Source organism: Nyctereutes procyonoides, unplaced genomic scaffold (assembly GCF_905146905.1).
Source record: "Nyctereutes procyonoides isolate TBG_1078 unplaced genomic scaffold, NYPRO_anot_genome, whole genome shotgun sequence".
Taxonomy (NCBI): Eukaryota; Metazoa; Chordata; class Mammalia; order Carnivora; family Canidae; genus Nyctereutes; species Nyctereutes procyonoides.
This window is the reverse complement of record NW_026575126.1, coordinates 15,601,808-15,614,281: the sequence shown is the minus strand read 5'-3', so window position 1 is coordinate 15,614,281 and position 12,474 is coordinate 15,601,808. Positions and strand designations below refer to the sequence as shown.

Below are 12,474 nucleotides of genomic sequence, written 5' to 3'. Positions count from 1 at the left end.
AAATTTGCTCCTCTAGAAAACAGAGGAGAACCGTGTTTGCCCCTTATCAACTCAGCCTTAATATTTATTACTATTGTTGTTACTAATGGTTGAAGATCAATTTAAACCTAGTATTGCTCTAAGTATGTCACATGGATCATCTCTAACCCTGAAAACAACCCTGCAAGATATTGTCCACAGTTTTAAAATATTAGAATAAGGCTTTACTATTACATGCTCAGGATAAACCTAACATGGCAAAACTTAAACAGGGCCAGAAGTGATGACTCCAGCACTGGTGCTCTGAATTTCTTGACTTTAAAGAGATAATAAATGTGCTGATATGGATTCCAGTGATGTTCCTTCCATAATGTAGATATGATGTATAACTATTACTGTATAACTATTACTTAATATACTGTAATGCTTAAGTATTACATTATTAAAGATGAAAGAAATATTCTTTTTCTAAAACAATGTGAATAAAGTGTATTATTTTAAATTTTTTTTGTAAATATGGATAAATCTAATAATTTAGACTCTTAATTACATTTCTTCTGGCGTCTCTGCAAATTGATTAGAGAACAATTGATATTTAACAATAATGGGATGATTTTTGATTCTTTGTTTTACTTTGTGCTTGCTAGGAAACCACTAACAATTTCAAGCAAGGCAGAGGTAAAAGTTAGAACAATTTTTTGTTAGAAGTCCTAAATATAATTTTAAAGTTGCTAAAGTTTTTGTATGCAGTCAAAATACAATGAAAGTTTCGTTTTGTTTTAAGAAAGAAAAATAATATCTATTAATGGATAGGAATAATAAAATCCAAACCAATAATACCTGGTAGGTATTATAAATTAGTATTCTATTTGGCAGTTGCGCTCCACAGTTTTTTTACTCTTAGATTTGAATTTGTCACACATGTTGAGACATAGTGATTTCCTTAATCAAATTTTGTATAATCAGATATCAATTATATTAGAAACCACACACATAGATTGACCTACCCAATATCTCGGATTTTGACTTCCTCTCCTTCAGTAATCCTATTTTCCACTCTCTTTAGGTACTAACTGCTGTAGTCATAACATTTACCTTATCATTACCAGTAATAGCAGCCTCTCATTATTTTCAGTTTCAAACTTCTCACTCTCCAGCCATAATCTCCTTTCTTTCTAGTATATTCTTTCTAATAACCAATCCAACAGTCCCAGAAGGAATTTTAATCTATTGACCTTTTTGCCTTTCTGTTATTCTTGTTTCACTCCTGACCCCTCACATCTTTCTTCATCATCCTCAAAACACTAAATTATCCCTTTGATTGCATTCTGAATTCTATTGCCATACTCATTTACTTTTTTTAAAATGATTTTATTTATTTATTTGTTTGTTTATTTATTTGAGAAAGAGAATGAGGAGGGAAGGCGCAGAGGGCAAAGCAGACTCCCTGCTCTAATGCTGGCTTGATCCTAGGACCCTCAGATCGTGAACTGAGCCAAATACAGAGACTTAACTGACTGAGCCACCCACATACCCCCCAATACGCATTTACTTTTAGTTTTCAAATTATTATTTTACACTTTCTCTCTTCTCAAATCCACTCACTTCCCTTTAATCCTCATTCTTAGCCCATTACCTTGCATCCTAGTTCCCTGAGAAGATTGAAGTATTCAGAGGAGAGCTTCCACAGGTTTCTACTATTGCTTCTACCCACCTCTCTGTATCTATGCCATTTAAAAAGCCTTCCCTCCTGTTATTGTGGTTGAACAGGTCATTTTTGTAGCTAAGGTCAAAACTTCCACTTGTTTACAACATATCTTATCCTTTTGCCTACTGAGGAACATTGATCCAACTATTTCCCACTTTTGCCTGCATCTTAATTTTGTTTTCTTTAATGGATCCATCCTATCAGCAAATAAAGATGCTATTATTTCTACCAGTTTAAAAACAAAAAAACAAAACATACTGATCCCAGGTTTTCTTTCAGGTGTTAACGTTTTTTCCCCTTTCCTTTTCAGTAAAAATTCTCAGAAGTATTGTCAATATATGCACTTTACGTTTTTCTCCTCACCCTATCTGCTGAAACCATTCTTGTCCATACCACTCCAAAACAAATGACTTTGTGAAGGTCATCAGTGACTTCCATGTTGCTGAATTCAATGGTCATTTCTCAATTTTTGTATTATGCAATACTTGCATGCCTCAGAATTTGACAAGATCACATCCTCCTCCTGGAAACACTTTCTTCACCTACATGATCTTCCTCCTAATCTCTGGCAGGAAATTTGCATATTTTCCTCATTTCTTCAAATTCAAAGTTTTGGAGTGCCCCAGGGCTTGGTCTGTGGACTTGAGTTTTACACTCACTCCTAGATGAGTGGGTTGAGCCTTGTGGCTTTAAATACCATCAGAATGCTGGTGATTGCCAAAATCAGATGTTCAGACCAGAATTTTCTACCCACTGAATCCCTGGACATGTAAAACTACCACTAGATCTCTCTACTTTGAATATCTAACAAGACTAGCAAACTACAGTTTATTAAATTTAGTTCCCAATTTGCCCTCCAAACCTTTCTTCTTACAATCTTCCTTGTTTCATTTCTTACTCAGATTAAAATATTGAGTTTATTCCTGATTCTTGTCTCTCCTCTCACATTCTACACATGACCTATTAGCAAATCCTGTAAGCTCTACCTTCAAATTATATACACAATTTTATTTACAACCTCTTCTGTTACCACCTTGGTCTATGCCACTGTAATCTTTCACTGGGACTATTGTAATCCTCTTTGGACTGCCTGCTTCCACTCTTGCATTAAAGTGGTCCTGTTAAAACATAGATAATGACACTTCTTTTCTCAAAGCTTTTCTGAGTTTTCCTGCTTAATTCAGAGTAGAAAGCAAAGCCCTTACTGTAATCCTTCAGGCCCTACATGACCTGGCTTCTCATCCCCCATTCCTTTCTTTGACCTCATCTTCTTACTACTCTCCTTTCTTATTGTGCTCCAGCTTCATTGACTCTTCATGGTTTCTTTAACAGACCAGTCACATGCTTGCCTCATGGCCCTTTGCACATGCTCTTTTCCTGTGCTTGGAATATTCTTTCTTTAGGTAACCATATAACTTATCCCTTTTAAGTCTTTACTCATATGCTATCTTCTCAGTGAGGTCTTCCTTGGCAATCTTTTTTGTTGTTGTTGTTATTTTTTTGTATATTTTTTATTGGAGTTCGATTTGCCAACATTTAGCATAACACCAAATGCTTTTATTTCATTGAGATTATATTATTTCTTTGTTTAATTCGTAAATATGGGACTTAAACTTTTAATTCTTTTTTTTGTATATTTTTATATTGGAGTTCAATTTGCCAGCATACAGTATATCACCCAGTGCTCATCCCGTCAAGTGCCCCCCTCAGTGCCCATCACCCAGTCACCCCCCCCACTTCCCCTTACACCACCTGTTGTTTGTTTCCCAGAGTTAGGAGTCTCTCATGTTCTGTCTCCCTCTCTGATATTTCCCACTCATTTTCTCTCCTTTCCCCTTTATTCCCTTTCACTATTTTTTATATTCCCCAAATGAATGAGACCATATAATGTTTGTCCTTCTCTGAAACTTTTGTTTTAACGGGTCTCAAAATTCTGTGACAGATTTTTGGTCAAGTTGTTTCCATTAAAAACTACTGATTTTTAAAAACTAATAATTTAAAACTGCCAGACACGCACAAAAAAAACCAAATGGTCCACAAAACAGTCTCCTTTCCTTCTGAAGGTTTTGTGATACACTGTTATTATGAACCAGTCTTTTACTATTAAACTTAAATGGCCAATTAACACAAACAGTTCTGAGACCGTTCTTCCACCACTGGTTAAGATTGGCGTGGCAGGTATTGGGGATAATATTCATTTAGCCTTCTGAGCTTTCTGGGCAGACTTGGTGACCTTGCCAGCTCCAGCTGCCTCCTTTGAGGACACCCACAGCAACTGTCTTTCTCATGTCACAAACAGCAAAACAGCCCAGAGGAGGATAGTCAGAGAAGCTCTCAACACATATAGGTTTGCCAGGAACTATATCAACAATGGCAGCATCACCAGATTTCCAGAACTTAGGACCATCTTTCAGCTTTTTTTCCAGAACGATGATCTATCGTCTCCTTCAGCTCAGCAAACTTGCAAGCAATGTGAACTGTGTGACAATCCAGCACAGGTGCATATCCAGCACTGATTTGGCTTGGATGGTTCAGGATAATCACCTGAGCCGTGAAGCCAGCTGCTTCCATTGGTGGGTCATTTTTGCTGTCACCAGCCACGTTGCCACAATGAACATCTTTGACAGATATGTTCTTGACACTGAAGCCCACATTGTCCCCAGGAAGAGCCTCACTCAAAGCTTCATGGTGCATTTCAACAGACTACTTCAATTGTATCATTGGAGCAAAGGTGACCACGATGCCAGGCTTAAGAACATCAGTCTCCACTCGGCCCCCTGTGACAGTACCAATACTACCAATTTTGTAGATGTCCTGGAGAGGCAGATGCAAGGGCTTATCAGTTGGACGAGTTGGTGGCAAAATGCAATCCAGAGCTTCAAGCAGTGTGGTTCCACTGGCATTCCTATCTTTACAGTTGACTTTCCATCCCTTGAACCAAGGCATGTTAGCACTTGGCTCCAGCATGTTGTCACCATTCCAACCAGAAATTGGCACAAATGCTACTGTGTTGGGGTTGTAGCCAATTTTCTTAATGTAGGTGCTGACTTCCTTAACGATTTCCTCATATCTCTTCTGGCTGTAGGGTGGCTCAGTGGAATCCATTTTGTTAACACCAACAATTAGTTGTTTTACACCCAGTGTGTAAGCCAGAAGGGCATGCTCACAGGTCTGCCCATTCTTGGAAATACCTGCTTCAAATTCACCAACACCAGCAGCGACAATCAGGACAGCACAGTCAGCATGAGATGTGCCTGTAATCATGTTTTTGATAAAGTCTCTGTGTCCTGGGGCATCAATGATGATCACATAATACCTGCTGTCTCGAATTTCCACAGGGAGAGGTATCAATGGTGATACCACGTTGATGTTCAGCTTTCAGTTTATCCAAGACCCAGGCATACTTGAGGAGCCTTTTCCCATCTCAGCAGCCTCCTTCTCAAATTTTTTGGTAGTTCTTTTGTCGATCCCACCACATTTGTAGATCAGGCCAGTAGTGGTAGACTTCCTCAAATCTATGTGTCCAATGACAACGATATTGATGTGAGTCATGAGTCTTTTCCTCCCGTTTTGGTTTAGGTTTAGCGGTGGTTTTCACAACACCTGTGTTCTGGCGGCAAACCTGTTGCGAAAAATCTTCCTTGGCAATCTTATAAAAAATTTCAACAAAACTCCCACAACAGTTTATGTCTCCCTTCCTTGCTTAACTCTATGTCCTTTACATTTTACAGTACCTAAATAGTATATATTTACTTTTTTTTTAATTTTATCATCCTCATTAGAATGTAAGCTCTATGAAGGCAGATATGCTTAGTGTATTCTTCATACCTCAACCCCTATAACTGTGCAGGGCACATAGTAGACAGTTAAAGACTGTAGAATGAATACTAATGGGGATGCTAAAATACACTTATCAAATAATTTTGAAGTGCTTTATCTCATAGAATGGTCTGAATCTCATAAATGTTTGATAATTTCCAAAAACATATGATTAAACATATCTCTTTTTTTTTCTGTTTTCTTCTAGGGAAAACCAGGTCAAAAGGGGTATGCAGGTGAACCAGGACCAGAAGGCTTAAAGGTAAAGTACCTGATATTTAGCAGTTACAAAGTATAGTTTTCAAAAAGATAAAATTATGACTACCACAAAAATATAAAATGAACATTTGTCTAAGATTTTTTTCAACTTATTAGTGAGGGAACCAGTAATATGTTAAAACTGGCTCAACTAGCATTTGAGAAGTTACATATCTTTATATCCACATCTGTATCTGAGTCTATAAATATCTATAACTGTGACTGTGTTTATATCTATATCTTTATTTGGATAGATAGGCAGTTTAATAAAGAATTATTGAGATTTGTGGTTAGATATAGGAGAATAAACCACAATTTGGGGGGCTATCCATTTCACTGGACATAAATCTATAAGTTAATATAACTTCACTATATATAGATATAGATTTTATATATCTTCATCAAGTCTGAGTCCTTTAAGCAATTGTGTAGTGATTCTAAGTACATTTCCTAGAAAATCACTAGGTGGCCTTTACCACATTATGTCATTGAAAGAATGTGGCACCTACATTTTTGCCTTGTTTCTAAGTTTTGTATGACTTTTTAACACCAACAAATATAAAATAATGCAGTGGTTTTGTATGTACAACATTAAGGTCTAAAGAAAACTACTTACTAGTTTATAAGAATTGCTGATTTATACAAACTTAAAACCTAAGGAAAAATTGAAAAGCTTTACAGCATTATAGCTAGATTTCTTAAAGTTACAATTCATTTATATTAAACTATTTTTGTGATACTAGGATCTAAGGGAAAGACAAACAGTATTTTTTGAGGTCAATTAATAAAGAAATATGAGCTAAAATATTTTCTAATGTGTCAGCCTGTCTCTCTGTGACTGTAGTCATCCTGGGGTAATATGTGTACGTGACCTTCAAGTTAGACCTGGAAATGGAAACATGATATTTATAAACAGAAAAGTTAATTCTCCTTGACCGAGATTAATCCCTGTACTGCCAAATAGCTCTAAAAAGTCCACCTGTGAGCTACCATCTAGTCAAACTGGCAAGAAACTGAATCTTAGCCATAGTGACATCCTGCCTCCTTACTAGAAGCACACCAGCATTTAGGGGGGTCTTTGTTACCCAAGAGATGAAGGAGTTCTTTAATCATCAACTCCTTGTATTTGTCCGAGATTTTAGTCTTGGTATATCATACAGCTGTTCACTAGAACCAGGCATTCCCTTGGGGGAACCTGGCATTCCTGGGGGGAGCACTTGGGAGTTGGTTAAGGGTCACACCACCTTTTACAGAACCCTAGGATCTCTGTTCTCGTCCTAGGCCTGGGGAAATATTCCTCTCTCTCTTGTTACCCTCAAAGACCAACTGACCTCCTACCTTCAGGCTCCCTGAAAACTAAGGCAGTGATGCAGGTAATCTGCAAGCCACTTCTGCTTTCTGCCTGTTAATACAAACCTCCCCTGAGACTATGAAGCACAAAAACAGTCCCTCTCCCTTGGAATCTTGGGGTATTGGGTAAAGAGGGAGAAATACAAGAAAATTAATAATCTGTATATTATTCTGTCACAAATTTTCTACAAGAGCTGTCTAGTGAATTGTCAGTCAAAAACTAGGATTTACAAACCAAAATGCTTCATTCTTTATTGTATATCTAAAAGGATACAGAAATTGAAACAAAAACTTGTGTAGTCTTTAAAAGTTTATTTCAAATTGATTACTCATATGAATATTAGGTATCAGTGCTTAAAATCAGCACTGTCCAGTAGAGTATATAATATGAATCACAGATGTGAGCCACAGAAAAAAATGAAAAGAGACAAACGACATTAATTTTAGCAATACGTTTATGTAACCCAAAATATGAAAATATCATCATTTCAACATGTGATCAATATTAAAATTATTAATGAGATATTTTATATTCTTTTTTGATATAGAGTCTTTGAAATCTACTGTGTATTTTATATTTGCATCACATTTCAGTTCACATCAGCCAGTTTCAAATGCTCAGTAGCTATGTATACGTTATTAGTGACTACAATATTGTTCGGTGCTGTTTAACAATTTACTATTTCATCCTGAGATTTAATTACTAATTTTTTAAAAATAGCAATTGATGCTTTAATTTTAATTAATTTTAAATTTATTTTTAAATAGCAATTTAATAATAAATAATTTTAATTTTTGAATAGTATTTAAATTTTTAATTTAATGTTTCAGATAGCAATGGATGGTTTAATTTTAATAATTTTTAAATAGCAATTGATGGTTAAATTTCCTCTTTCCATATATAGAACATACACCCTTGTCAGGTTAACTCTGCATGGTACCATGAACTTAATCTTATACCTTTCATTAATCCATGACTTTGTTCAGCCTTCACTGATGCCATTCCTCAACACCAAAAATGGACCTTTCTCATCATTGGTGAAATCTCACCCATTCTTCAAAGCCCAACTCAAATACAGTTTCATAAGCTATTACTTGAAATCATCGATGTTTGGATTTTCAAAAAATAGTATGATGAATATATTACAGTTTACCTAACACCGCCAGCTGGCTATTATGGGACAACACAGTGTAATTAGAAATGTTAATATTTCTGTGGTGAAATAGAAGGATGTTCAGATTAATTAAAATAAACAGGAGTATAAATCGCCTCTCTCAGGTCAGATAAAGCGTTGCTGCCAAATAAATTCGGGTTAGGTCAAGTTTGCCACCAGACAAGTTTTGAAAAATTGAGTTTTCAGAGCATCATGGACTATAGACTGTGGTAACGTTATGAGCATACATGACTTACCCAGGGAAGCCAACTCTGGCTGTACCAGCCCACAGCACGCATGCTCCTATGAGCTCCCTTACCACATAAACCTACTACAGGTATTCTGTTCTGCTCAGCAGTGAGATCTTTTCTCCTGAAACAAATAGAGCATTCCTGTGGGCAAAGTCTTTCTTTTATTTTTATTCTTCTTTTTTTTTTTTTAAAATTTTTATTTATTTATGATAGTCACACAGAGAGAAAGAGAGAGAGGCAGAGACATAGGCAGAGGGAGAAGCAGGCTCCATGCACCGGGAGCCCGACGTGGGATTCGATCCCGGGTCTCCAGGATCGCGCCCTGGGTCAAGGGCAGGCGCCAAACCGCTGTGCCACCCAGGGATCCCCCCTATTTTTATTCTTCTTAATACCTTCTGCAGCACCTACCATTCTGCCTTTTACAGAGTATGTCTGAATATTTCATGTTTAAAATTTTATTTGCGAAAATGTTTTAAAAGTGTTTAAAATCATAAATAGAAGAATGTAACGTAGGGAAATACTTGAAAGGCTGTGTTCCTCAGTTTTGAATAACTGAAGTTCTCTTTGCATTTTTTTTTTGGATTTGACTAATCACATTAAATGAAAATGGAAGCAATGTCATGAGTGATCTTATTTGAAAAATAACCATTTTTACAGCTTTCTATTATTTATTAACAGGGAGAAGTAGGAGATCAAGGAAACATTGGAAAGATTGGTGAAACAGTAAGCTTATCTTATGCTCTTTTATTTTTACCATCATCTGTAAGCATGTCTAGAAGTCATATTAACCATGATCTGTGCTTAATAAAATTCCATACAAAAAATGCTTAGCTCCTACAAATTTAAAGTCATTTGTGATATGACAAATAAAACCTACTGTACAAGAGAACTAAGAGGAAATACAGTTACTGATATTTTTTGTCCAATATAAATTACATTTATAATCTCAGGAGCATTCTTATTTCTAATATTTGGTCTTTAATTTTAGTTCTGATCATTTCAATCTAAATTTGACCTTAACATTTTTCATTATTAAAAAATTACAACTTACCAAGCCATAAAATAGTAAGCTTTTAAGCTTGAAAATATTTTTCTTCAGGTTTGAAAGATAAACTAAGAAGTAAAGTATTAGCATATTGCAATTTCTTTACTCAAAAAAGTTTGACTTGTTAAAGTTTACATTTCTATGGAAGTAGGATGCTTTATGTTGTATTTGAATCAGATATAAGTAATTTTATTTCCTGTACTAGGGAAAGCCAGCTAAAATATTTTCTAACAAATGAACCCATATGACATATACAAAGTGGAAAATTACATTAATGCAAGAAAGGTAAATTTATTTACAAAGTGTGCTGGGTTATCATAAAGCAAATAGTACCATTTAATAGGTTAAATGAACACATTCTATTACCTCTAAACTATCTCATGACTTAAAAACAACTTTTCTAAAAGATTACTTTGCAATCTTCAGGAATTAAACAATCATATTTCCTGGCCTTGTGATAAAATAGCAATATATTTCTGATAGTCTTATTTTTGTCATTAGTTCTTAATAAAAATAGGAGGGGATTCATTTAATCTTAAAAGATCATTGCCATACCAATTAATCCTTAATAACTAGAAGAAGAATTTTTTGTTCTTGTTTTTACTGAGAAAGGTAATTTCAGTGGAACATTTACATCAATTAGATTATTCAAGACTTTTCATATAATTGTAACTCATATTTCTCTAAGGTCATTCAAAGTAAGTTCTGCTATGTTTGAGTGACAAATTGCTAAGAAATATGTATAAACTAGAATTAATAGCCAAAGTTAAAGTACCAATGAAGAGCATCTTTTTTTTTCTTTTTTAAAGATCTATTTATTTATTTGAGAAAGAGTGAGCAAGGCATAAGCAGGAGGAGTAGAGGGAAAGGGACAGAGAATCTGAAGCTGACTTAATACTGAGCCCAGAGCCAGATGCGGGGTTTTATCTCACGACCCTGAGATCATGAGACCTAAGATCACAACCTGAGCTGAAACCAAGAGTCAGATCTTTAACCTATTGCGCCACTCAGGCACCCTAAGTGCATCTTTCCTTAATAAAACATGATATATTATACTTCTAAGTGTTATTTACTTAGTAATGTTGGAATAGTTCCAGACAGTATAAGAACCCATTGCCAGTGAGTGCTGTCTAAAGAGGAAGTGTCTCGGCAGATAGTGGATTTCTATTATTAGAGGGAAATTAACATTTATTGAGCATTTGCTATGTGCCAGACATAAGACAAAGGGATGTTTAACATTGCAGCATTGCATTTAATTCTCAAACAATTTTAAAAGACACATTTTGTTATTATAGTTTTTGAACTGAGGAAACTGAAGCTCAGTAAGGAATTTGTTCGAAGTCGCATAACTAATAAATTACAGACTGAGATTTAAACCTAGAGATCTAAACTCAAAATCTAAATCTCAAAGTGTCATATCCCAGCTTTCTGGCAGTATAATTGACAAAGTTATAAGATATTTAAAGTGTATGTGATGATTTTTTTTAAAGATTTTATTTATTTGTCAGAGAGAGAGAGAGAGAGAATTGGAGCAGGGGGAGTGACAGGCAGAGGGAAAAACAGGCTCCCTGTTGAGCCCCAATGTGGGGCTCTATCCGAGGACCCTGAGGTCATGACCTAAGCCAAAGGCAGAGGCTTAACCAACTGAGCCACCCAGTCACCCGTGGTGATTTAATACCCATATACTTTGTGAAAGGATCCCCCACCATCAAGTCATTTAATTTGTTTTCTAATAGCCACTTGGACTACAAGTTATAGAGAGATTTTAAACACCAAATATCTTATCAGACAAAAGGACCTTTGCATCTTTGATGTTTCATCTTTCTCATTAAGGATAGGAGATAGACTTTATTTTTTTAATTTTTATTTATTTATGATAGTCACACACATACACAGAGAGAGAGAGAGAGGCAGAGACATAGGCAGAGGGAGAAGCAGGCTCCATGCACCGGGAGCCCGACATGGGATTCGATCCCGGGTCTCCAGGATCGCGCCCTGGGCCAAAGGCAGGCGCCAAACTGCTGCGCCACCCAGGGATCCCAGGAGATAGACTTTAAAACAAAAAAAACTTTAGTGACTATATTGAGTTAATTAAAACATATAAAATGCCTAAAGAGTATTTGCTTTCAGCTCTTGGTAATCCCCAGCTTTTATTTTATCTTACTAATTTCAAAATCTTAGAAATATGGTTCATCCAATCCAGAGTTCTGTTAAAACAAAACTCATAATATGGTAAGATATGATTGTACTTTCTGACATCAGTATTGTAATTTTGAGATATCTAAGGTTAGTTGAAATTGCATAGCTAGGTTTTACTTTTCCCAATCTTTTGTAGTCTTTTAATTGCCTTTAACTGGACCTCCTCCAGTTTTGTTGCCTTCTAGATCTATACAAATTAGAACCTAGTTTGTGATACAGCATGCCAAGCACAGCAACCCCATCTATATATCATGTCTCTATACTTTTTACATTCATTTATTGTAGACAAATAATTAATTTTTATAAATGTGCCCTAAAAACGTCTATAATTCCAAAAGATGCCCCTCATCATTTTCATTCTAGCATTCTATTTTTTTATGAATAAACCTGAAATTATCCCACCTAATTGCCAGTCCTCTCGGTCTTTAACTTTCCTGCTGAAAGTATTTTGAAGAGGTGTAAAAGAGAAAAGAATCAAATTTTTTAGTATTGGTCAAGAGACCAGAATTAGGATCAGTGGATAGACATTATAAGGGAGCAGCTTTTTTTGTTGGCAAAATATTTTAATAAAATTTCTAATGCTCAGACTCTCCCATGGAGTAATTCAACACCTTCTAAATAACTGCATAAAGAAATACATGTTCATAAACTGTGTTACATTCTATAGAGGAAAAGTTTAAGGGACTCTGATAGATGTGCCAAATTTAGATC

The 12,474-nt window shown here is 35.5% G+C and overlaps 1 protein-coding gene and 1 pseudogene across 1 annotated transcript in view; one reads left to right on the top strand and one right to left on the bottom strand.

Annotated features, from left to right (window-relative positions):
• The window catches only part of COL24A1 (collagen type XXIV alpha 1 chain), a 384,669-nt gene that overhangs the window by 155,103 nt on the left and 217,092 nt on the right, over positions 1–12,474 (top strand). Inside the window, exons 24-25 of the mRNA XM_055339781.1 lie at positions 5,715–5,768; positions 9,198–9,242. Coding sequence (XP_055195756.1) covers positions 5,715–5,768; positions 9,198–9,242 — 99 coding nt within the window. The remainder of the gene's footprint in view (positions 1–5,714; positions 5,769–9,197; positions 9,243–12,474) is intronic.
• LOC129519262 (elongation factor 1-alpha 1-like) lies at positions 3,882–5,544 on the bottom strand (annotated as a pseudogene).